Below are 27,218 nucleotides of genomic sequence, written 5' to 3'. Positions count from 1 at the left end.
ACAAGATAAGAGTTCACATTAAAAATACTTAATGGATAAATATGTGTACAAATCATTGGTTATGCAGAACATTAGGATGACTTTCAAGGGGATTGAATACCGTATAAATACATTTTATACATTATGTATTTCAAGCTTTTAAGCTTCCTCATTCTCCACCATAAACTTTTTTTGAAAAATTGTACCTGCAATGCATATTGGAATGGTGTTCATTATGAATGGTGCTATAAAATTACAAGGTAGTGATTTTAATGACCACCATGGACTCATTATGGGCCACTGAATAGATCAGATAGATTATAAAATAGTGATAAATTTGTGTTTTTGGTATCTGAGGTCTTGTGCATTTCATTTTGGATTTTGTTTAACTTATTTTTATTATTGTTTGTATTTTTTATAATTATTATTATATAATTCTGACAGCAATATTTTGTTTTTGAATTTTGTATGGCCATTTTGCGATAGTCACCTTGTATGGCATGGCGATGCTGTTTACCACTGCTTTGCATAATGCCAGTCATATGACGTATTGTGTCTCACTTTTTAAATGGCCGAGGGAATCCCGAAACATCCTTGGCTTCCTTACCTCATATTGTAATCATTCTTTAGAGAGGACACTCTTCCAAGAAGACTTTAATGTTAACACTTTTGCTTGTTTCTGGTGTTTGTTTTGGATTTTATTATTTGGTTTCCTCATAGCATTTTGACCGATAGCCTGACCCTCAGATTTTGCCTGTTTCTGTTCTACCCTTTCATCTACCAGTTTTGAATACCCTTTCTGATTTTACACCCGGGCACAACATCTCCTGATCACAGTGTACAGGCAGCAACCCGTGATCAGGATAAGGCCCTCTTGACAGGTTAGTTAATGAAAAGGTCTGAGTGTTCAGTTTAAACTTGGATATATTTTGAGAAGCACTGTAATGTAGAAGTGGCAAACTGGGCATTGCAGGTAAGGCAACTCATTTTTAAAGGAAATTAATGTGTTTAGGTGTGTGCAACAGTGGGCCCTATGGTACAGTGGCATCCCATCCGGGGTTGGTTCCTGCCTTGCATAAGATGCTATTGAGATAGACACAACCTATAGTGACCCTCAGCTGGACTAAGAGGTTTTAGTAATGGATTGTTGGATTAATTTTATTTTATTTTAATTTTAAATGTAATGGAGTCAAAATCCTACATATCTTGAGGACGTGGAGACAATTAGATAATTAAACAAGATTAGACATTGAGAGAACATACAGAATCACCTGACTTAATGGGCACTACATAATGCTGCATGCACACAGACTGAGAAATATTTTTTTTTTAGCTTTCCCAAATCTAGAATACAAAGAAAATAAAAAATAGAACATTCTTGGCAAGGCAGGCCTAGCCAGAAACCATAAAAGGCGTGCTTTTAGCAGAAAGAAAATGGCAAATGTCATGCTGGACAACAGTAGGCCTCCTTGATTATCTTTTTCACTTCATGTTTAAAAGCCATACTGTAGGCAGAAGCGTTGGTGGCATGAAGCATGTCTATCCAGCAGGGAGCGCTAGTTCCCTTGTTGGAATAAGTTCTTTTTTAATTGCTACATGTTACATAACCTGAAACTATTTAGATACAATATAAAAAGGTGATACTCCTCCCTTAGTGATACGGCAGTAAGAAATCACATAAGAGAAATAACTTAGCTTTCTTTAAATATACGATACATTATAAATATGATACGGTTATTAATTTATCCACAATCCCATCCTCGTCGCCATTTTCGTGACTGCATTGGAAGGATTTTCCGGATTGGATGACGGTATTTCCCATCCGTCCTTCGGCTTCAAAGGTGTGCCGGGCAATGTTCCAAGGCTTTATACTGTTTTCTCCATGTGCAGGCCCCCACTTAGGTGAATAATGCAATTCCAAACAAGGAAATGAAGATCCAATGTCATGCTGACTCTGACAGACAAAAAATAGTATACAGCTGTTGTCAGTCTGACTGCACGTTCCCCCAGCTGCCTTTACCTGTCTTGTCCTATGCTTTGCCTAGCAGTTCTAAATGCTGGGCCCCTGTACTAAATCTGGCTCAGCTGTGCATGTGAGTAGAAAGAAAAGAAAAGCAGATTTAAAATATTTGCACAGAGCACAGTGACATATTAAACTTATATTCTGATTACAGCCTGGGCTTGCTGATGCGATGCCCAAGACGGACTTTATTGTGTGCCATTTCACCTGTCAGTGCACACTTTGTAGCAATCTGGAGACGGACAGACTATACTGGACTGCAGGAGGTGCTTTATGCAATAGATGTGACAATAATGATCCTGTAACCCTAGAAGAGGTCTTTCTTTGTTTTAGTGGATAGGCACTGGGTCCACTGAGGGACTAAGAAGCTGATTTGCAACCATAAGGCTGCCAGCTTGGTCCCTGCCTGGTAGGACTCAAGTCCTACAGTTATGGAAATAACTGTACTACAGTGCAATATGACTATATTGCCTTGCAGGGGTGTTCAGTAGTAAGCATCACATAATCAGTTCTCATCTGAAAAACACAAGATTGCTGGTTTTGTCCCTGGTGGTGGCAAAAATGGAAAAAATGGTGCTTTTAATGTAACTTTGAATAAAATAATCCTGACATTAATGAATGTACTGTATTTGTGTAAGTGAAGAATTATTTGGTATATGGTACCTTTCATAGAGTTGGCCAATATGGCCCACACGTTTAAGTATTGGTGTGTGGGCTTCAGTCAGTCACCATCAGCCCACTTTGCCCACTCTAGACATGCATTTCTATTCCAGTCATTTGCCGATCAGTCACTCGGGTATACAGTGTTTTCCTCTACAAGCACTTGCACTCTCTTTCATGTATTTCTGTCATGTTATGTTCATAAGGAGGCTGCCCAAGAGCAGAGCTTCTCACAGTTTTGGGCAGCAGCTGCAGCAAATTTTAACAAAATAAACGGCCAGTCCTTACTGGTGGAGAAAGCCACTGACGCCATGTCTTCAGTAGGTTTGTTAACTGTGGGGTTTTTCCATTTGGCAAAGTGGCTTTTACTGTATACTCAGCCCCAGTGTCACCGTAGGTGTGGTTCACCCACCGTATAGTTGTGTGTTTAATCCCCTTGTTACCCTTTATCCTGCCTGGCATTGTGAACATTTGAGAAATGCACTGTGTGAAAAGAAAGGTTGGTTCGGTTTGTTCATTATACTTGGTACTGCTAGTGTGTACATTCAGTTTTTCAGTGAGCAGGCTAACTGTAGTAAAGGGAATGTTGGTTTTTATAAAGAAACAAACAAAACAGAATAACAGGAAGGCCGGCCCCAGAAAGAGAATGTGACGAACTGGGCACAAACACACCATATGTGTGAGAGGAACAGCACACAATGGCCACACTTCCTTCATCAAAACTGCTTTGGTTCAGGCTGAACCTTTTAATTTAAAACACATCCTCTCTGCAAGTCTATACTGCTGAGTAGCTTCATATTTTCCACTAACACTGGGCATGGTGGGGCAAACGTGTAGCATGCAAGCCTGTGAAATACAATTGACTGACATTTGTTACATAATGTAATGGGAAATGTTTAAATTTACACGATACAATTCAAGTTTGCTGAGGCCACAGCCTATCCCAGCAGCATTAGGTGCAAAACAGTAAATGTCTCTGGATGAGGTATAAGCCCATTTTAGCATATATACCTATACTCACAGAGACATTATATTAATTAACTCACATACCCAGAGCACCGCGATGAGAACCCACAAAGACACAGAGAGAACATGCCACCTCCACGCACACACACAATACCTAGATGCTGTAAAACCACTACCCTATAGGGCATGCCATTTTATCACAGTTCACCCAAACATACTGTATATTCACTGAGCAAATATTTAGGACCACTTGACTAATACTGGGTAGGACCTACTCTAGCTGTCAAGACAGCCTCCAGTCCTCAAGGCATGGACTCCACAAGATGATGAAAACATTCCTTTAAGATTCTGGTTCATGTTGACAATGTTTGCACATTCATGGTTCGAATCTCCTGTTTTACCACATCCCAAAGATGTTCTACCAGATTCAAATATGGTGACTGGAAAGGCCACTGAAGAGCACTGAACTCACTGTCATGTTCATGAAACCAGTTTGAGATGACATTTGCTTTGTGATATGGTGTATCATCATGCTGGGAGTAGTCTTTAGAAGATGGGTAAATTGTGGCCCTGAAAGGATACACATGATCAGCAACAATTCTCATCTCAAACAGGCCATGACATTCAAGCAGTGATTTATAAGTATTGCAGTGTGTCAAGAAAACATTCTCCAACACAACCACTGTCAGCCTCGACTGTTGACACAAGGCAGGTTGGGAGCATGGATTAACGCTGTTGACCCTACCATCTGTGTGCCTCAGCAGAAATTGAGATTCATCAGACCAGGCTACCTTTTTTCTGACCTTCAGCTCTCCAGATTTGGTGATCCTATGCCCACTGCAGCCACAGCTTTCTTGTTTTTGTCTGACAGGAGTGAAACTTGACTTGGTCTTCAGGTGTTGTGCCTTATGTGCCTCAAAGTTTGACATGTTGTGAGATGCTTTTGCTCACCACAGCTGTACAAAGATTGTTTATGTGAGTTACCATAGCCTTCCTGTCAGCTTGATCCAGTCTGGCCATTCTCCTCTAACCTGTCTCATCAGCAAGGCTTTTCCGTTGACAACATGCCGCTCACTGGCACCACACTAGAGAATGTTGTGTGTGAAAATCCTAGGAGATCTTCAGTTATAGAAATCCTCAAACCAACCCGTCTGGCACCAACAATCATGCCAGTGTTTGATGTGAACATAAAATAAAGGTCCTGACCTGTGCCTGCATGATTTTATGCATTTTGCTGCTGCCACGTGATTGGCTGATTAAATAATTGCATAGATAAGCAGGCATACAGGTGTTCCTGATAAGTTGCCCAGTGAGTGCACATTACAGTACCACTCTTGACAGGCCACAGTTTCAATTGTGGCTTTAATGTCTTTTTCCTGTCAAAATTATTCCTGCCTAATGGGCCTTTGATGTGCATACAGTAGCTCTCCTCATGTTCATGGGATTTTACACTGGTTTCCTTCCATATTCCAAAGACATTCTTGCAGAGCATCAAGTTACCCCTGTACGTGTTCGGGTGCTCTGTGATAAAATTATATCACTTCCAAGGATAGTTTTTGGCCTTTGCTGCCAGGATTACTCAGGAAAATGAAAGTCATGTAAAACAGTTTAAAATAATTCAATGAATTCTTTTTTTTCCAGGCGTCTGTGGGACTGACTCCAAGGATTTGTGAGGTAATTTTGTATTGTTGATCTTACCAATTAGTGATGCATTTATTGTTAAAATAAAATAAATGTAATTTTTTTTATTTGGTTCCACTCAGGCACTGTTTTCAAGGTCCAGTGATTTTTCTGAAGGCCAGAATTCTTGCAGAATAGAAGTCAGGTAAGCACTCTTTTTGCAGGTTTTGTTATGTGGCCCTGAAATTTGTTAACGTGGCCCACCAGACTGTCTCCTGTTTTTTCATGCCTGACATTCTGCTGGCCGTGTCCCCTATTGCTGTCAAGTCATAACATTCTCCTTTTACAATCCAACTCTCCAACCTTCTTTTATTCTGACAGCTTTCTGGAGATCTACAATGAGAAAGTGCGTGACCTTCTGAGGAGTCCTGACAGGAAAAAACCCTTCACCCTTCGAGTTCGAGAGCATCCTGAGAAGGGGCCCTACGTTCAAGGTCAGTTCATGGACAGATGTTGTCGAGCCTATTAGTTTTAAATGTTTAGCTGAATATTGTAAAAAGTCATTTAATATCATAGTCCTGGACATCTGCTATGAGTGAGGCCAAAAACACTTGGCAGACTGGGCAAGGAGTGCTTGCCTCATTTCAGAATCGGCGTGGAGAGGCTTGCCGGCTTTCTTTCTTTCTTTTGGATCTTTGAGAAAGCAGGAGCTGCTCTGAGGAAGTGACATCATCTCTTTGGAACCGATGAAGCCTACTTTAGAAAAAGAAAAAAAAGAGGAAAATTCTTTAACCATCTGTTGGGGGGGGGGGGGGATTTCCTGGCTCTGTGAAATTTCGTGTTATTTATAATCAGGCCTTTAAAAGGGGGGTGATTTCAACGTGATCCCCTAGAGGGTCATCGGTTTTCCACATGAAATACAATTAACCTAAATTCAGTGCGGCAGTTGTTTTTGAGAAATTTTCTTGTTTAACAGTTATGGCGGTCTTTAATATGTACTCATACTTCAAAAAAAAATAAAGGCTGCAACAAAAATACACTAGGGTCTGCTATGTTAAAACCCTTTCTTTAAATGTAAAAATAAATATTATGAAAGTGATCAGAAAGGTTCCCCTTTCTAAATTGCAGAAATAAAAATTTCAGTTACTTTGGGGTGTTTCTAAGAAATGTAATGAGGTAGAAGTACATCATAAGCAATAATAGTTGTGTCAAATAATTGAAATATTAAAAAGTGTGCATCGGGTTTAATGTAAAAAAATGTCTATATATTCTTGCCTGTAATAGAAATGTCATTTTCACCCTCTGAGGTCCAAAGAGGGCTAGATTCCTAGTAAAGGAACAAAAATAACATCAGATTCATAATCACTGACCGTGAAATGGTCTAAATCAAACACTACACGCTTATGTTTGAAATTTGTCATTTTTAACGTTCTGTTAAAAGGCTAGGACCACCGTTAAAGAATTAAATATAAATATTATTATATTAATGATTAGTAACCTCAAAATAGTATTAATTGACACTTCACATGCCTATATTACCAATTCACATTTTTCCAATATTTTGTGAAAAAAAGAGGGACCCCTCATATCCTATTGTAACAGGCAGGCACATTTGCACCTCTGTAATGCGTTTCTGCTTCTCTAAACTGATTCAATGATATTTTAGTTGACCAGGTCATTTTGCACTGAGAGAGTTGATGAAGGTGATTAAGGAGCAGAACCCTAACTCATGCAAATTTAGAATAAAAGTGTTTTTTCCAATTCCAATAAAAAGCATTGTGTTTTGGTATGTTTGGTATGTGTTATGAGTACTCACTCCTTCCAGTACAAACATGCTAGTTAATTAGAGTCAGCTATGGCTTATGGAAATTCTGAAACTTAATTGTCAGTTTTCAAGTTTACATCCACCTTTTTATTCAGTGACACCAAAGCGTGGTCGTGGAAAAGATGTTAGTCTGTTTGAGAAGGGTCAAATCATTGGCATGCATCAAGCAGAGAAAACATGTTAGGAGATTGCAGAAACTACTAAAATTGGGTTAAGAACTGTCCAACACATTATTAAAAACTGGAAGGATAGTGGGGACCCATCGTCTTCGAGGAAGAAATGTGGCCGGAAAACAATCCTGAATGATCGTGATCGGCGATCACTTAAACGTTTGGTGAAATCAAATCGAAGAAAAACAACAGCAGAACTCAGGTCTATGTTTAATAGTGAAAGTAAGAGCATTTCCACACGCACAATGCGAAGGGAACTCAAGTGATTGGGACTGAACAGCTGTGTAGTCGTAAGAAAACCACTAATCAGTGAGGCAAACTGGAAAAAAAAGGCTTCAATTTGCTAGGGAGCATAAAGATTCGACTCTGGAGCAATGGAAGAAGGTCATGTGGTCTGATGAGTCCAGATTTACCCTGTTCCAGAGTGATGGGCACATCAGGGTAAGAAGAGAGGCAGATGAAGTGATGCACCCATCATGCAAGATCTTGGTGAAAAATTAATGCAACACTGGATGGAAGTAAATCTTGTGACATTGCAGAAGCTTATCGAAACAATGCCACAGCGAATGCGTGCCGTAATCAAAGCTAAAGGTGGTCCAATGAAATATTACAGTGTGTGACCTTTTTTGTTGGTGGCGACTTTTTTTTTGGCCAGGATAGATAGATAGATAGATAGATAGATAGATAGATAGATAGATAGATAGATAGATAGATAGATAGATAGATAGATAGATAGATAGATAGATAGATAGATAGATAGATAGATAGATAGATAGATAGATAGATAGATAGATAGATACTTTATTAACTCCAAGGGGAAATCTTAGCTCACCACTGTGAACACACAGCAGTCACAGCACACTCTCCACTTTGGTTCTGCTCTTAGGAGTGTGAGTAAAAGCATTTTATCAATTTTCCAAATTTAGGAAGCTGCTTCTGACTTCACCAGTATTTAGGAGAGCTTGTGATTTGTTCTGCCAGAAGATGTTCAGCATGCACTTCCCAGAAAAGGCAAAATGTTTTAGAAATGCTGGACAACAACAAACTCAGAAAAAGATATCGATTTGACAGAGATGGAATAATATTAGTAGCAAATCATTTACGTTACATGGTCGCTATATCAATATAGAGAAGCCAGGTGCTGTCAGACAAAGTTAATATGCTGGTAAGGTAATGTCTAGAATGTATGTATCTTTGCAATAAAAACGATATGAGTATGTCACAACAAACCATTTCTCAAATTTTGCACCAAACATCAAATAGCCTTACAACATGTAAATTAATACGCAGATTCATACATTTCCTCATCAGCACTCAGGCAAACTGGAATGCACATGAAGATCCTTATCTTAAGTATGGACAAGTACACATACATGAAATCACAAGCAATATCACCATACCAACACACAGGTGGTCATGGGTGTAAACTGTACTGTAGTAGCCAGCATATTATCATGAAGATGGATGATTGGCACCGACATGTCACATAAGTACACTAAGCTCTGAATTCCAAAAACCCCTGGAACATTTGTGTTACATTTTACAAACCAGGGAAGGTTCAACAAGACAGGCGGAGACTTCCGTGGCATTAGATGAATAGAACCTCACAGAAAATAAGGGGTATCATGGGGCAATGGAAGATGATCGGGACACTGGACGAGTAAACGTGACTTCAGAAACAGTGCCATGGCTTGTTTCAGTATAACTGTTACTTTATGAGGCCATTTTTGGGTGCTGGTGAATCTTCTGAATGTATGGCTGTGGATCATCCATCCATCTATCCATTTTGTAAGCCCACTTTATCTGTGACTAGGGATGCGTAGAAGCTGTAGCCTATCCCAGCAAGCATAGAGTGCAAGGCAGGAACAATCCCTGAAGCATTCATTGTTAAACAAACATGTCCGATTTTGGACTTTACTCTCATTAAGTGTGTGAGTCTCAGACTTTCCATTTAGGCGTTTGTTACAGTACTGTATTATTCTTTATGTTGTTGCAAAGTGACAATTACATGCTTACAGTATTATTCTTTATGTTGTTGCAAAGTGACAATTACATGTAGCTTCGCTCAATATCCTACCTTATTACAGTATGTTCTTGTATGTACTTCTTTTATTATTGTTATCTTTGTGTTGAAGCCGTAACATGTCAGAAAACTACAAAATGTCAACATGATTTCCAAGGAAACTACAAACATCATCCTGAGTACCACTTTGCATCTCGGGCTGCTGTAAAATCGTAACATGTCCATTCTGAAATGCGGCTTCTTACTCCTTGCTAGGAGTGGGAGTAGGATACTTCATAAACATGTCTCACAGCCTACCTTGGGGTAAGAAAAATTAGTCCAACTTTTAATGCAACTTCTAGGAGTAATTCTGAGACACTTGATAAATAAGGACCTTCAAATGCATGCATTCAACATATTTTAATTGTGTTGAATTTGTTTTGATCAAGCATAACTAGTTTATTATTAGCAATCAGTTATTTCACTGTATTCATGTGTGATCTATAGAAATATGTCAATGAATACAAGTGCTGTAATTTTTAAGGAAAAATAACTGGACAACAGCTGCTGGTTGCTGTGACTGATGTGTTAACTAAATTGTTGCAGTTTACAGAGCTTAATGCTATACACTCTCTGCTTAGTTCAGTTTACTCAAAATGCAGCTGGAGAAAATAAATCTGCTGTGAATGTTACCACTTGGCAAGTGCTGTTTTTTTTTGCCATTTATACTTCTCCCATGTTGACATCTGAACTGATTTAAACTTGGAAAGGAAAATAGAACAAAAAAGTCATAGAAAAACATTTTTTTAAATATGCAGTAAAGAGATAAAAATATGGACAAGGTGGTCGAAGAAACACTGCCCTGCCCGCTTCTAAACTGGATATAAGAATGGCAGCATTATTGTGGGAGAGGCCAGTAGATAAGTGTGTTCACTGCTGATAAAGGGCTCATCACTCTGTACCTTCAGGCCTGCATCCTGTCCCTGGGTTCACATCTCCCACATAGATGTACCATGCAGGTAGGAGCAGCAAATCAGTGAGCAGGCCCCATGTGGCATCCCAACAATGAGCACCTCAAAATGAGGGGACAGTTTGACATGTCACCCCTTCAACTTTCTTCCAATAATAAAAAGAAAAAGATGTGCTTTCTTTATTTAAATACTAGGGGTCTTTCCCCCCTGCTCGCTTCGCTCACCAACCCCTGGGCCTGTGCTACATGCTAGCCTCTTTGCGGTTCTGCTGCTCACGTATGGGGATGCAGATGTACAATTTAAACAGATCTTTACTTTCATGGGAATTGTTACATATGCATCAATGCAATGTATAACTGCCTGTGATTGGATTTCATTTATTTTTCTCTATTAAATAAAATGACTTTTTTGAATGTTTCTCTCTGAGATTTGTTAATTGTCTTTGCAAAAGCTATTCTAAAAGGAAACAGTTAACGTTTTAATACAAATGGCATATCAAGATCGCCTTTGTTGTCTAATGTTATCCACGGGAGATGTACTACATTACCTTTCTTGGATACATCCTTCTTTCTACAGTAATTCATGCGGTGGAAGACCGGACGGTGTTAATGGTTGTAGATACTGTTCGGGATATTGTAAGTTGTTTCAGCATAGTCTATTGATACACATTTAACCAATTTGCTGAGTAACCGATTGACATTTTTGCCGTTAATTCGTTTGTCTTCCTTGTTTCTCGGTGCTAGGATTGCCCGTGTACTCATTTCTTCTGTTGATAACCCTTCGTGATGGAATTCTTCAATAAGATTTGGACATAATACATCTTCTTTAATTGGGAACTTAAAGTGAGGAAAACATTATTTATAAGAGCTGAGAGTGCAGGAGGTGTGTCTGACAAAAGCATTCACATGAATGAGAGGTGAGAGGACCGTAGTCTTGTTTGAAAATGTTTGAGAGGAGGGCGTGGCATGAACAAATCTCAAGGCAAACGTTTTGTCTCGCGGGACTTCTAAAAATCAATCTTCCAAAAAGTCTTGTCTCATCAAAGGATTTTTTTACATAATAAATAGAAAAGATTTATGTGGGTCAGTGCCACCAGATTGGGCCTAAATTCCACCCTTATAGTTGCATGTATGGAGTGTGCATGTTTGTTATCCATGAAGGTTTTCTCCAGGTATGCCAGTTTTCTCCCACAAACCAAAAAAAAGGATGTGCCTGTTAGTTTAATGGTGACTCCAAACTGATCCTGTGTTGCCTTGGGTATAATAGAAATATCTATTGCTGTTTCCTGCTTGTGCCAGTGCTGCTAGGATAAGCTGTGCTCCTCTGCAATCCTGAACTTAGTGAGGCGAGTTTGAGAATGTGATCTTAAATTGACCCTCTGTGAGTGCAGGTGTGTGCCCTGCATTGGACTGGCTGCTCATCTAGGGTTGTTAGTGCTCTAGCGCTCCATGGTGCCAGAATAGACTCCAAACAGGATGGATGGAGTGATTAACTTATGTTGTGTTTTTCAAGAAAGCTCAAGCCTCCCAAGTTGTCACCACTGCTGGGCGGATGTACCGTATACTTTCACAGACTTGTTTATGTTGCAGAGGACCCCTGCCTGCTTGAGCGCCTGACATAAAGCAGGTCAGACCGTTATGCTTGGCTCACATGCACACACACACACAGGCAACAGAACAAACATTCAGCTGCTGCTTCCTTGTGACTCAAGCTGTAGCTGCACTCTTCAAACACTCCTGTATTTAAGGAGAACTGCGTTGTGTCTGAATGTGAATGAATTTAAAGGTTGCTGTCCGAATTGGCACAAGGGTTAGTGGTAGCCCCAGAACTTTGTTTTCATTTAGAGCCATGAGGTCAATCTTACTGAACCCTCACACTATTGGGCAGAGACTTGGTGGTAGAGGATAGCTTGCTGCCCTCCACATTTTGTCCTGATGAATGTCAGGTCTTTTCCTGCTTATGATTCCTAACCCTGTGGTTCCCTATGGGATGATTTTGATTATTTTAGCTGTTTTTTACACCATAGGTTGGTTTATGCAACATTTGGGAAAGCACTTGAAATTCGGATCAGTCCTGCTACACTGGTGAAGAACTGAAATCTCTGAGTTTATTGTTATTTCCTATAGAGCCTTTCACATGAAAGCATTCACATTATATTTACGTGTCTCCGTGACTGCATGATGTTTTTTGTCAGTCTTTCTAAATCAGCTCGGTTCTGATTTTTCTATAGGTATATACCATTTATTTCATGTTTTACATATTTTAAAGGGTGGTGAAGTGATGAGTGATGCAGTATCAGGGGTTTGCATCCTGGCACAAATATGTGAATTTTTCATGTTCTTCCTTTGTCTGAGCAGATCTTTCTCCTTGTAATCCTATGTGGTGTAGCAGCAAAAGAAAAAATCTCTAAACCCCTAGTTAGCAAGTTTAATTCCTTCCTTTGATAAACTGTATGAACTTCAGAAAGTTGCCTTACACCTGTGTTCAAAAAAATGTTAGTTTGTAGACCTAGACTTGGAAAAGTTATTAAGATTGAAAAAGTGCTTTATAAATAATAATGGGTGTTTGTTGATTGGCGACCCAAATTTGGTTTAGTCTGGGTGTGTGTATGAGTGGACAAAGTGTTGGGCTGATATGCAAATGCTAGCAGGATGTGTATGCAAAGATAAACTGATGGAATACTGTTTCTAATTTTATAATTTTCAGAATGGAGGAAACTTTCACCTATATTTTTAGCTGTTTAACGGCACTGGTATAAAGCTATCATTTTTTTCCTATTCATTTCTCACATCAGAAACTGTATGGTACTGCTTGCTTTGATGTAAGAGTTCTATTTTGTTCTTGTGGCCTAATCATATTGACGTTGTCTGACCACACAAAACTCAAGTGCTGTTTCTCCTTCTGATTCATATTTTGATGATTTTTTTTTCTCCTCTTGCCATTAAGCCTTTGACCTGTGCAGTATACTAGCTGAGTGGATTCTTAGGACCACTTTCCTAATAAATGGTGTGATAAGAGGCGCTTTATTGGTGCCGACCCAACACAGACTGACACCAGAGGCACAAGCAAAATACACAAAAGAATTTATTTTCTTCAGCTGTGGGACACGTCTTCCCCGTGCCCCACTGGCCCTACACAGTCCCCAAAAACACCACCAAAGAAAAAACCCAAAACACACACTTCTTTTCCTCCACTCCTCCCAGGGCGGCTTTGTCCTCCTCCTCCCGACTCTGGCGCCCTGAGTAGTGGGTGCAGGCAGGCCCCAATAGAGTTGAGCTTCCAAGCTCGGTTCCCATGGCCCCCATACTAACCAGGGCAGCTGCTCTCTAGTGGTCCGGGGGAGGTATAGTCCCTCTCTCGGCCCTTCCAGGCATCCTGGCTAGGTATGATGCCACAATGAGTAGAGTGTCCTTTTGCTCTCAAAACAGCCTAAGTTGTTTGTGGCAAGGATTCCACAAGATGTTGGAAACATTCCTTTGAGATTCTGGTCCTTGTTGACATGACTGCATCACACAGTTTAAGTAATATCAGGAAGCAAAACTCCTGTTCTACCATGGCCAAAATCACTGACATCACATTTTTTCCTCCATTCTGGTGTTTGATGTGAACACTAACTAAAAGACCTGACCTATGTTGGTGTTATTTTAGGCATTGAGCTGCTGCCACATGATTGGCAGATTAGGTAATTGCATGCATAAGCAGGTGTACAGGTGTTCTGAGTATGTTGCTCAGTGAGTACAGTATATTTGTATTTTTGCATATAATTGAATTTATGTTTTAAATGCCACATGATTGGCAGATTAGGTAATTGCATGCATAAGCAGGTGTACAGGTGTTCTGAGTATGTTGCTCAGTGAGTACAGTATATTTGTATTTTTGCATATAATTGAATTTATGTTTTAAATACTTTGTGTTTGATCTTTGCATTACTTTACTATTACATTACCATGCAGTAAAATAAAGAGCACTATTTAGAGGAAAACTGTTGTTTTCCTCCAAGAGTCTATTGGTGTAAGACCCCTTCAGCATATCTTGTGTTTGAAGTAAATGATCACAGATGCTTAAGACTAAGGAGAGTTTTTTCACCTATCTTTTTAGGGCCTGCCACTGATAGTGTCTGTTTGGGAAAAAATAAAAATGTTTTAAGATTGAAAATGTTTAATCTCCTACTCAACCAGCACTAATCCTGTAGATTGCAATTGGGAAAAAAATAAAAATGTTTTAAGATTGAAAATGTTTAATCTCCTACTCAACCAGCACTAATCCTGCAGATTGCAATATGTGCAAAGTCAAAAACATCAAACGTTAAAATTTGTTTTATTTAGTAACCGCAATATCTTTAAATTAATACAGTGAAAAAATAACACGCTAAAAAATCATCTGAACGTTCCACGCAGCTTTAAATAGGAGCTGTGAAACTTTTTAAACAACGAACGCGTTACGATTATAATACTGATTTACACTCGCGTGTAAGGCGTAAATCGTGTCCAGGCGAACCTTCCAGTAAGAATGACTGCTCCTTTAAAATGTTTTAACTACGCAAAATCGAAAGGAAGGCATAAGAAACTCCTACGCTTTTGATCGAAGGCATAAAAAACTCCTATGCTTTTGATCCTTTTATTAACCGTACATCAATTATAACCTTGCAGCACCTGCTTTTTAACTTTTCGCGGAGTTCAAATTCCTAGGACTGAAGATGCGCAGCTCTCGACTTTAAAAAAAAAATTTAGTACTGACGTTACGCCCTCGCCCGCATGCGTACAAAACCCAGCAACGGCAGAAGCGTCGATAGCAACTGGCAGTCACAACCTGGAAGATAAAGTTGTCAAGCTGACGATCAAAAAATAAAAAGTTATTTCTCCGTTACTACAAATCGTAATGAAATAAAAGTAACAAAAATGTAAATAAACCTGAATGCAACAGGTGTAGAATAGAATGTATAAACAGAGAAGTAACATTCATATATTGGTTTATGATTTAATCTCCGACTCTTCAGCCAAGTGACAAAGGTATTGCCACTTGATATATTTTCATTTTTATTTTATATATTATCCTACCTTAAGCACAGATGTTGTATTTTGATTTTGAATGAGTTCTACTTGCATAATATTTTGATAAACATGTTTTCTGTCTGTCAGCAGACCTCTTGATAGAGTGATATATGGAATATTTGCACCTGGATATTATTTTGATACACCATTGCTACATCCTCCCAGCCACGCAAGTGGTCACGAGGGGCAGAACAGTTAATTAATCAACTCTCTTCCTATAAACATTCAGCCAGGCAAAGTTTATACCAGGCATTGAGCATATGTCAGTAAATTATTCTAAAATCAGTAAATGTATTAAAAACAGCTCATTGCTGGTATTGTTTTGATGTTTTATTACATAGTAATAATAAGTCTATAGGAAATCAACATCCCCTTCCTGATGCCTGCAAATAATCCTGCATCGCCTAGAATATTCCACCTTTTCTGCAATTTACACTCCCATTGTCTTGATAACAAAATTAGACACATTATTTAATTATCTGCATATTTTTATCCTTCAAAAGGAGTTCCCACCAATCATCTAATTACAGTGTAAACCAATGTGATAGTTTTTGGGGGGCGGGGGCAGTCCTTGTCGTTTTCCAAGGAGACCACCAATACCAGTGCTTCCATCCATCCATCCATTTTACAACCCGCTGAATCCGAACACAGGGTCATGGGGGTCTGCTGGAGCCAATCCCAGTCAACACTGGGCACAAGGCAGGAACCAATCCCGGGCAGGATGCCAACCTACCGCAGGACACACACAAACACACACCAAGCACACACTAGGGCCAATTTAGAATCGCCAATCCACCTAACCAGCATGTCTTTGGACTGTGGGAGGAAACCGGAGCGCCCGGAGGAAACCCACACAGACACGGGGAGAACATGCAAACTCCACACAGGGAGGACCAGGGAAGCGAACCCGGGTCTCGTAACTGCGAGGCAGCAGCGCTACCTTTGTGCCACCGTGCCGCCACCAGTGCTTCCTGAAATCAGTTTTACTAACTTGAGATATTAGTAGCAATACAGATTACCCAAGGTGGACAACATTTCACCACATCACTACAGTTTTTAAAATATGAATAAACTAAATGTACAATAAATAGAAATTTATAAAACGATAAAACAAACATATAACCCATTTAAATATAAATGTCAACAACCCATACTGTATAAATGTTTTGGCTGTATAGCCTGATGAAGACTTTGCTGCCGAAATGCTGCATCTTTTACCTTGTTTCCTTTTCAGCATGGAAATAACCTTTAACTTTCTCTCCTTTATGTGTACATGCTAATGCAGCCCTATAATAGTATGTAAATAATTTAAATATATTTTTTAATAAACCAAACATATGGAACAAATTTGAATTGGATAGTTTGAAATGATTTGCTCCTAAGGAGCAAAGACAGATTGTAAAGGTCAATTCAGTCCATGTGAATGATGTGGCCCCTTAATAAACACATAGCCACCAGGGCCCTCTAGTGGCCACAGGTCTTACTCCAAAATCCTAACTCAGACTAGAAACATTGAAATGCACTTCATTTCACAGTACTGTATTCATTTATCTATGTTATTTTATTTTGTCTAAGATATTCATCCATAAACAACTAAATAAACAAGTTAAAAAATATATGCATGGCTCAATACTCAGGTGCATTTGCGGACTAAGTTAACTGACATAAGAACTGGAACATTTCACATTTTTTAGTTAACTTCATCTAAGAATAAATTATCACGTTGTTGTTAAGTATTTTTGTAAACATTCATATTAAAAAAATAATAGCTTTAATATAATGCAATTGCATGTGTTGGTAGACTATTTTAAATGACCTCCTTTTTAACAGCACTTTTTAATAATCTGGCTTTGTTGTGGTGGCGGCTCCTTTTCTTTGGAATGGCTTTCCTTTTCATATTAGGTCTGCCTCAACACTGACCATTTTTAAGTCATCATTAAAGTCTTATCTTTCCTTGCTGGCATTTGACTCTGCAAAAGTTGACAGTATGTTTGTATATGTTGGCTCATGTACGTTCGTGATTATAAATATGTGTGCATGGGTGTGGGTGTTTTGAGTTTATCTTTTATGTAATGATTGGTTAGGTTTCCAGTTCATTGTTGTGTGTGTATATATATTTTAATCTGATGCTTTTACCCTTTTTTGTACAGCATTTTGGTTCAGTTTCGGCTATTGTAAATTTGCTTTATAAATAAAGTTTGACTTGACTTGAGCTTGACTTGTATTTAAAAGAGTTAGTATGGTGACTCAATAGATGTCATGCACAGCAGCTTCCAATTCAAGTAATGCAAAAATAGCATTGATTGATACATGTTAGTGGTGGATAGTCTGTGACTAAAAATCAATATCAATATGAATGGAGAAAAGCAACTAAAATAAGTTCCTTAACTAGCCATTAATGTTAGTTAAAATATATAACATATTATTATTAATAACTTGGAAAAGAGTTGATTTTTTTGTATAACAAGAATGTGAAAGGTGACAGTTAAAGATTTGAATTCTAGTGTGAACATACACAGAAGTAAAAGTGGCTCTTTAGGTACGAAAAAACGGTAACCCTGGCTAAGTCTGTTAGGACATTAGAACAATCCAGACGAGAACAGGCCATTCATCTCAACAAAGCACACCAGTCCTATCCACTTAATTCTTCTAAAATAACATTGAATTTTGAAGGTCACTAAAGTCCTACTGTTTACCATACTAGTTAGTCGTCTTTTCCATGTGTCTGTTATTCTCTATGTGAAGAAAAACTTTCTAATGTTTGCATGAAATTTGCCCTTAACAAGTTTCCAATTCTGTCCCAGTGTTCATGATGAACTCATTTTAAAGTCACCGTCTCGAACCACTGGACTAATTCCCTTCATAATTTTAAACACTTCAAGTTGTTTTGTGCAGACGGACAGACAGGGCTACCACAATACATTATATGTGAACTCACCTAATAGAGGGAAAATAGATATAAAGGAGTCTTCTTAATTATTATTGTTTACAGTTAGGTCCATAAATATTTGGACAGAGACAACTTTTTCCAATTTTGGTTCTGTACATTACCACAATGAATTTTAAATGAAACAACTCAGATGCAGTTGAAGTGCAGACTTTCAGCTTTAATTCAGTGGGGTGAACAAAACGATTTTATAAAATTGTGAGGCAACTAAAGCATTTTTTTAACACAATTCCTTCATTTCAGGGGCTGAAAAGCAATTGGACAAATTAAATAACTGGAAATAAAATGTTCATTTCTAATACTTGGTTGAAAACCTTTTGCTGGCAATGACAGCCTGAAGTCTTGAACTCATGGACATCACCAGATGCTGGGTTTCCTCCTTTTTAATGCTCTGTCAGGCCTTTACTGCAGCGGCTTTCAGTTGCTGTTTGTTTGTGGGCCTTTCTGTCTGAAGTTTAGTCTTCAACCAGCAAGCCCGTGATTCTCTAAAGAATCGCAAATCCAAGAATGGCAATCACTTTCTGTTCCCTCCGATACTTGGAGGGATAAAATATCATGGAGGGTGGGTGCGTCCTGGGAAAGTTCATTTAATTAAATAAACATATTTGTACTAAAGCGGTTTCTTTTTGGAGCTGCAATTCATCTGGTTCTGGTGTTTCAGAAGCACGTTGTAGGCTCCTTCGTTTATTGTTTTTATCCATGCAGTCACTTTTTTGTTTTTCTGTGGCTGTGTCGTCAGCGAAAAGTCATTTGCTGACGGCGGCGGATTCGCGTGCTGAAGTGACCATGGCGGCGGATCCGGTGCGATGGTGTGGGTGGTCACGTTCGGGCGGCTGTACAACCTGGCATGCACGCTTTACCTCAGATTTAGTTCACAGGTTGTAGCCATGGTAAAGTTTTCATTTAATTAAATAAACATATTTGTACTAAAGCGGTTTCTTTGTGTGGGCGCCTTCGTTCATTGTTTTTATCCATACGGGCTCGTTTATAGGTCGTAGCCATACAGGCTTGTGTTTGTATTACTAATCGTTGAACTTCAGGCTGTCATTGCCAGCAAAAGGTTTTCAACCAAGTATTAGAAATGAACATTTTATTTCCAGTTATTTAATTTGTCCAATTACTTTTCAGCCCCTGAAATGAAGGAATTGTGTTAAAAAAATGCTTTAGTTGCCTCACAATTTTATGAAATCATTTTGTTCATCCCACTGAATTAAAGCTGAAAGTCAGCACTTCAACTGCATCTGAGTTTTTTCATTTAAAATTCATTGTGGTAATGTACAGAACCAAAATTAGAAAAAAAGTTGTTTCTGTCCAAATATTGATGGATCTAACTGTAAAAAGATGAGTTACCTGGTGTTGCCTAGATGATAACATGGAAATGTGGAAAGGTAAAAAGTAGTTATAAGTGAAATGTTGCCAAACTGTATTTTAAGCTTGGTGTATTTTGTACATAACTGTTATTACTACTGCAGATCTTTCAATGAGATCTTTCCGTCTGGTGTAAACAACCCCAAATACTGTAACTCTGGAGAAAATATGACCCCACCAAGGGTGTCCTGGGACCCTGACACAAATAGCGAGGAAATGCTTGATTAAACAAAATGTTAAATGGAATTTAACCACCATGAATGTAATAAAATGTATTTATTTATTTATTTTAAACATATGTGGACATAACAAGATTTGGTCTTTATTTAAACAGTATGTTTATAAAGGTGATATAATATTCCAGACATCATGCCACATTTACACCTTGTAGTCCACTGTATGATTAAAAATAAGAAAGTCTACTTGCCATTTTCAAACTATAGTTCTCTTTCTTGGCTTTGTCCAGGGCTTATTTCCAAGCATTAGTCTAAAAAAAAGTTAGGAAAAAATATTTTATTTGCATCAAATATGATCAGTGATCCCATTTTGTTCTGAGATTTGAATCAGCTGTAGGATTATGACCACTCACTCTGACCCCAAGCTGCCTACCTGGGTTGACAAGGTCCAAAGACAGACGTTCAAACTCCAACTTATGGTGAGAATTAACCGTCTGCCAAATTTCATGTCGAAGGCCCTCAGTCCAGACTGTTTCTCTTCTTGCACCCAGTGTTGCTAGGTTAGGGTCTTGACCCCTACAAACTTGAATTGGATATAGCAGGTTTGAGAATTATTCAGTGACAGAAAGTAGAAGTCACATAAAAATATAAGGTCTGTAAATTCTGATAAGTCCAGAAAACAATTCAGGATGACCCAAATGCTCTAAGCAAACAGCAGTGTAGCTGCCAAATACAGTACATTAAATAAGTGTGTCGTAAACCACAAATATAAATGTTCCTGGATATTCAGACAAACATGGCTTTTACATTTTTTATGGTTATTGAGTTTTTCATGTATTACGCTCTGGGATTTTTTTAAGTGTAATTTTCTAAGCATTAAATAATTATTTTAGTTTGCTGCAATTCCTGGAGTTTATTTCAAAACTTGGAGAGATTCAGCAAAGCCAGAAGACTTGAATAAGTCATTATGGAGTCCATCATGTGCATCTCTTGTTAATCATAAAATTGTTAAACAGAAAAACTGATGTATAATTAAAGAGTATTTAATTATAAATGTCAAGAGAATTCCAAGATTTGAAAAAGCCACATCATAACCCCTCTAAAACGAGAAAATACTCATCCTGCTATTATACTCGGTCCAAACTGGCCACGTAAAGCAAAAATGCAATTATTAATTACTATTGGGGAAATGAAAGTAATGCAAAACAGATTTCCACGGAAAGATTCTTGAAACAAGCATCCCATCTGTTTGATAAATACGAAATCCTTTAAGATGTAAAAGAAAACGAAGAACTGTCGGCTCGGGTCTGAATAGGAAAGACGATGCCAAAGCTATAGATTTTTTTTTTTTTTTAATATCATTACCTCTTTGCTTTGCAGATTTGCTTGTGGTTATAAACAATAAATTAATAAATATGAGAGAGTAAATGATCTTAAATGAGCCTCAAACGTCCTGGTGCAGCTACAGTTTTTTTAATATAATTACCTTTGCTTTACAGATTTACTTGTGGTTATAAGCAATAAATGAATTAATTAAATATGAGAGAGTCTTCTTCTTCTTTCAGCAGCTCCTATTAGGGTCACCATAGTGGATCATCTTTTTTCATAATTTCATGATTTCTTTCTGTTACACCCATCACCTTCATGTCCTCTCTCACCACATCCATAAACCTTCTCTTATGCCTTCCTCTTTTCCTCTTGCCTGGCAGCTCTATCCTTAGTATCCTTCTCCCAATATACTCAGCATCTCTTCTCTGCACATGTGCAAACCAACGCAATCTTGCCTCTCTGACTTTGTCTCCAAACTGTCCAACCTGAGCTGACCCTCTAATGTCCACATTTCTAATCCTGTCCATCCTCGTCACACCCAATGCAAATCTTAACATCGTTAACTCTTTCATCTACTGTTCTGTCTCCTGTTTTTTGGCCAGTCCCACCATCTCTAACCCATATAACATAGCTGGTCTCACTACCATCCTGCAAACCTTCCTTTTCTCTCTTGCTGGTACCTGTCTGTCACAAATCACTCCTCACACTATTCTCCACCCACTCCACCCTGCCTAGTAAACCTAAGTAAATTTGGTAAATGTCCATTATTCTAGTCGTCAGGCTTTGATGGTAGAGAAATATCAAAAGGAGTCAAAGTCAAGATGACGCTACAGCCATTCACACTCAAACTGACTGTGCTGCTCTTACAATCTGGCCACTTGTGTCTGTGTGTGTGTTTGCTGGTGTAGCACAGACTTTGTCTGTGGACGTGGGCCAGCCGCACTCATTTTGACCATAACATTTTAAAGTACTGCTCTTGTGGGCACCAGCAACCACAGTCTTTTGGTTTAGAATATTGAACAAAAACCCTATACATTATTTTTACTGCCCTTTCAGTATATACAGTATGTTATGATTTTGGGGGATTTTTATACATGCAAATGTTAGTTTAGCATGAATTTTGTTTAGTTATTAATTATTATGGTTAAACTGTTATGCTTTTGAGCCATAATTTTTTATTTTAGGTTATTCATATGAGCAACACTGTTTTGTGTGGTTTTGTATGGCCCTGGCCATGTTGATACCGGTCTCTGTGTCTGTCATGTGTGTTCTGTAATTGCTCCCCACCTATATAAGGTTAGAGTTGAAGTAACAGGCAGGCAATGGGGACAGGCAAAGAAAAGAACCAGGAGGTGAAATTGTAATGCATAAATGGCAGGGGTTAAAACTAAATAAGCAAGCAATTATGCCACAGAGCCCAATGTGTAAAACCAACCTAAAGTCAGTAATCCCTAGTGAAAGTCTTTTATCAAAGCTTACATTTACATATTGTTTTGCTTTTTGTTATACACAAACTTGGACAGTTGCAAGTATAGCATCTCCACCTTAAATAGTAATGGCTGACACAAATTGTGGTGCCTTAGTGTTACTTTTTCAAAATAATTTATACCATACTAGTTGTGCTATTAGTAAGAGACAGGTTGAAATCTAAGAAATCAGTGTAGACCTCAGCATTAATGTTTGCAGTGCGTCATCTGTTGGAATGTATTTTAATGCTTGTAGAGATAAAATACATTGCATTTGTCTTTCCAACAGATGGTGCATTCCAAACATTTGTAGAAATAAAAAGCATTTCTTTAATCTGTTGGAATGACAGCGACAATGCAAACTGGATGGAGACACAAATACCCAAACATACATATTTTTTTTTCAATTAGTTTGCATGATTTAGGTATCTTCCAACACAGGTTTGTATCTATAGACACTAATGCTCAAACACTGATTACTCATTCCCAATGTAACTTAGTCCAGTTATTTAGTTTATATGCCTTTTAAAATTTTCAGATTTTATTATCATACAACATTGAATCATGGTGGATTAAGATTCCCTTTTTTGACATTGATAAACAGAAAGACTCTTTAATATTAAAGTTAAAAACAGGCTACCAAAGAATATACATTAATTACAAATAAAAACACAATAATTATTCACAAAATTATTCATCCCCGTGAAGTCAGTATTTAGTAGATGGAACATTTTGGCAGCAATTATGGCCTTGAGTCTATAGGGACACGTCTCTGTCAGCTTTGTACATCTGGACACTGCATTTATTTTGCAGTAACAACAAGGTGGTGCCACTGAACCCTAAACCACAGACACAATAATGCCCAAGCTCAATTCTGGGTTCAGATAAAAGATTTTTATTCACCTCCAAAACCCTTCTTACAGAATCAAAAGCCACACTACACATATATAAATCCTCTCCTTCCATCCACCATAGAGTGTTACCCTCTGCCTCCCAACTCTGACTCAAATAAGTGAGGCTGCAGGCTTTCTTTTAAATCTGACCTGGGATCTGCTTTCATCTGGGGCACTTCTGAGGAAATCAGGACAGTCCTCCCTCAGCAGCTCCCTCTGGCAGTACCCAAAGATCCCAAATGGACTGTGTTTCAGGACTCCAGCTCCTAGGACACTCGGTGGGTGTGCTAATCAGGTTTAGCCCTGAGGAACACTGGCACCTGTCACGTAGAAGAGTGAATTGCTTCCGGTATACTCATTTGCCCAGTCCATCCATTTTGGCCTCCTCTCCAGGCAAGAAACCATTCTTTATCTCAGCCAGGGTGCCTGTCCTTCCTCCATGATACCTATATATACAGTGTATAAGTGTATATGTATATATACACTTATATATGTATATATATATATATACACAGTATATATATATATATATATATATATATATATATATATATATATATATATATATATATATATATATATACACTTATACACATACACATATATATATACACGAGGGAAATCCCAAAAGTAAGGTCTCCAAAGCGGTGGGGATGTAGAGAAACTGTTTGTACGGCTGTTGGCCACACTGTTGTGATTGGTGCTTCCTCCACTCCCAAACAAGCATGCGCGGCTTCGCTGGGATGCTCAATCTTGGCTTGGCAGCCCTTGAAAATGGAGCTCCCGTTGAACGCTACCGACAAGTGTGAAGTTTGTGCAGTTATTTGATTTTTGAACGCAAAAGGCGTTAAACTGGTTGAAATTCATCGCCAATTGACGGAAGTGTATGGACAGTCGTGCATGGATGTCAAAAACATTCGCAAGTGGTGTAGAGAGTTTACAGCCGGTTGTACTGAAATTCATGACGAACAAAGGAGCGGGAGACCATCAATTTCCGACGAGACAGTCGCGAAGGTTGAGGAAAACATGTGTAAAGATCGGCGGATCACGCTGGATGCTCTCTGCACCCAGTGACTATCACCTGTTCCCTAAGTTGAAAGAACATTTGTCCAGAAGGCGATTCTGCTCCGATGAAGAGGTGAAAGATGAGGTTCAATGCTTCCTGAAGGACATGGCTGCGAGCTGGTATGACATGGGGCATGATATGGGCATTCTAAAACTACCACAGCGTCTACAAAAATGCATCGACCGAAATGGCGATTATGTAGAAAAATAAATAATTCTTTAACCTTTAAAATGCTGTAAATATTATAGAAAATAAATGTTTGTTTGTATTTCTAAAAAAATAGGAGACCTTACTTTTGGGATTACCCTTGTATATACAGTAAAACCTCAATTATCCATCAGGGGGCGGGACCGAGGCCAAGACGGATAAGAGAAAAGACAGATAATAGAACAGCTACTTTAAAAATGATATACTGTAGTTTAGCGAATAGTCATATTTATTTACAAAATATAATATTGTACTGATCAGTATAATAAGGAAACACAACTCAGAGGTACTGGAGTTTTCTACGTTTTTGTTGGAGTCTACTTCCATAATAAATGGTGCACTGTGTTATACTCCATTATCTGGGTTACAGAGCACACCTCCAAAACAATAAAAGAAAGCTTTTCCTACCAAACTGTTTATCTCCTGCCACTGACGTTCTGTCCTGCTTATTGTCTCCTGACTCCCTACTCAGAATTTCCTTCCACCACACCTTCCTTTTTCTCCTCACTTCTCCTGTCACTCATCTCCTAAGAGGAATGTCCTTTAGCCCTTCAGCCATTCCCATCACTTGCCCACCATTCATTCCACCCTTTCTGCTCCCGCACAACACATCACAAGCTGCCTGCACGTCACAGTATATTAACAGAATATAACAGAATTTAAAAAGAAAATTACAATACAGGAGAACACTAACATTAATACATTAGCATTACTGTCAGTGGATTCTATTTTCAACATGTTTTTCAATTTTGTTGGCATTACGCTTTATATCATTCACTGTTGTTCTTCCTAATCTGTAAATTGAAGCAATATTTGAAGCTCTTTCGCCATTTTGTAAACGTTTAATGATTTCATTTTTTGTGACAGTTCCAACACCACATGCTTATTAGATAGATAGATAGATACTTATTATGTTTATTAGCCATAACAATGTATAGTAGATACATTATAATAAAAGGGAAAAGCTATGAAATGTTATTAAAACAGAAGGTACATAACTAACACTGTGATTTCAAAATGCGGCCTGACACGTGGTCAAGTCAAGTCAAATTGGGGAGCATGCATTGGTACAGTGTGTTGCCGCACTCACTACACAACGAAACAACTCGGGATCCCGGTTTGCAACCCCCCCAGGCAGACACGCGGTCCAGTCCCACCCTCCGGAAATGACCCTCTATCTTCCGCAGCCAGGTGTTACGTTGGCAATGAGGTTCTTACGAGCCGGATCACCCTTGGGGAAACGCGCCACATGGCCGTAGTGCCGTAACTGACGCTCCCTCACAATGCAGGTAATGTGCCTCATTTGGGACTCCATGAGCAACCGCTCATTCGACACAAAGTCAAATCAATGGTACCCAAGGATTTTCCGGAGAGACACAGTACCAAATGAGCCCAGTCTTCATCTTAGGTCACTGGATAGAGTCCATGTCTCGCAACCATATAGCAAGACAGGAAGCACCAGGACTCTAAAGACTTGGACCTTCATCCTTTTGCATAGATATCGGGAGCGCCACACACCCCTTTCCAGCGACCTCATGACCCCCCCATGTTTTCCCAATCCGTCTACTGACTTCATAGGAAGAGTCACCAGAGACATGAATGTCACTGCCAAGGTAAGTAAACCTCTTGACAATGTCGACACTTTCTCCGCAGACAGACACACTGCTGATGGCTGTGCCCAAGAGGTCATTAAAGGCCTGGATCTTGGTTTTTATCCAGGACACTCTCAAGCCTAGACTTTCAGACTCCTCAGTCAGTCTCTTGAGCGCCGCCCCGATCAGAGCCTCCATTGACTTCGCGAAGATCACAGCATCGTCAGCAAAGTCAAGATCCGTGAACCTTTCTTCACCAACAGATGCCCCACAGCCGCTGGACCCCACGACCTTGCCCAACATCCAGTCCATACAAGCATTGAACAGAGTAGGAGCAAGAACACACCCCTGACGAACCCAGAATCAACTGGGAAAGACGCAGAGGTCCTTCCTCCACTCTGCACAGCACTCACAGTACCAGTGTACAGGCTGGCCATGATATCCAGCAACCTCGAGGGGATCCCGCGAATCCTCAGGATGTCCCACAGGGCAGCTTGATCAACTGAGTCGAACGCTTTGCGAAAATTGACAAAGGCTACAAAGAAATTCTGCCTATATTCACGTTTGCGCTCCATGGGAACCCTCAGTGCCAGGATGCAGTTGATGGTAGACTTCTTAGGTGTAAAACCAGACTGTTCCAGTCACTGGTAGGTGAGCAAGTGATCATGGATCCTATTGAGGACGACCCTAGCAAGGACCTTACCCGGCACTGAGAGCAGTGTTATCTCCCTGTAGTTGCTGCAATCCAGGCGATCACCCTTCTCTTTCCAGATAGGGATGACAAGTCCCATTTTCCAGTCAGTTGAGATGATGCCAGTCTCCCAAATGGAAGCAAAGATTGCTTGCAATGCCAAGAGGACAGCCTTACCACTAGCCTGGAGAAGTTTACCCTGGATACCACAGATCCCTG

General features: G+C 39.1%; 1 protein-coding gene across 1 annotated transcript in view; it reads left to right on the top strand.

Moving 5' to 3' along the window:
- The window catches only part of stard9 (StAR-related lipid transfer (START) domain containing 9), a 248,461-nt gene that overhangs the window by 118,271 nt on the left and 102,972 nt on the right, over nt 1-27,218 (top strand). The window contains exons 5-7 of the mRNA XM_051919739.1: nt 5,267-5,299; nt 5,389-5,450; nt 5,627-5,739. Of these exons, the coding sequence (XP_051775699.1) occupies nt 5,267-5,299; nt 5,389-5,450; nt 5,627-5,739 (208 nt within the window). The remainder of the gene's footprint in view (nt 1-5,266; nt 5,300-5,388; nt 5,451-5,626; nt 5,740-27,218) is intronic.

This window comes from Erpetoichthys calabaricus, chromosome 16, assembly GCF_900747795.2.
Source record: "Erpetoichthys calabaricus chromosome 16, fErpCal1.3, whole genome shotgun sequence".
NCBI classification, from domain to species: Eukaryota; Metazoa; Chordata; class Cladistia; order Polypteriformes; family Polypteridae; genus Erpetoichthys; species Erpetoichthys calabaricus.
This window is presented reverse-complemented; position numbering and strand designations above follow the sequence as displayed.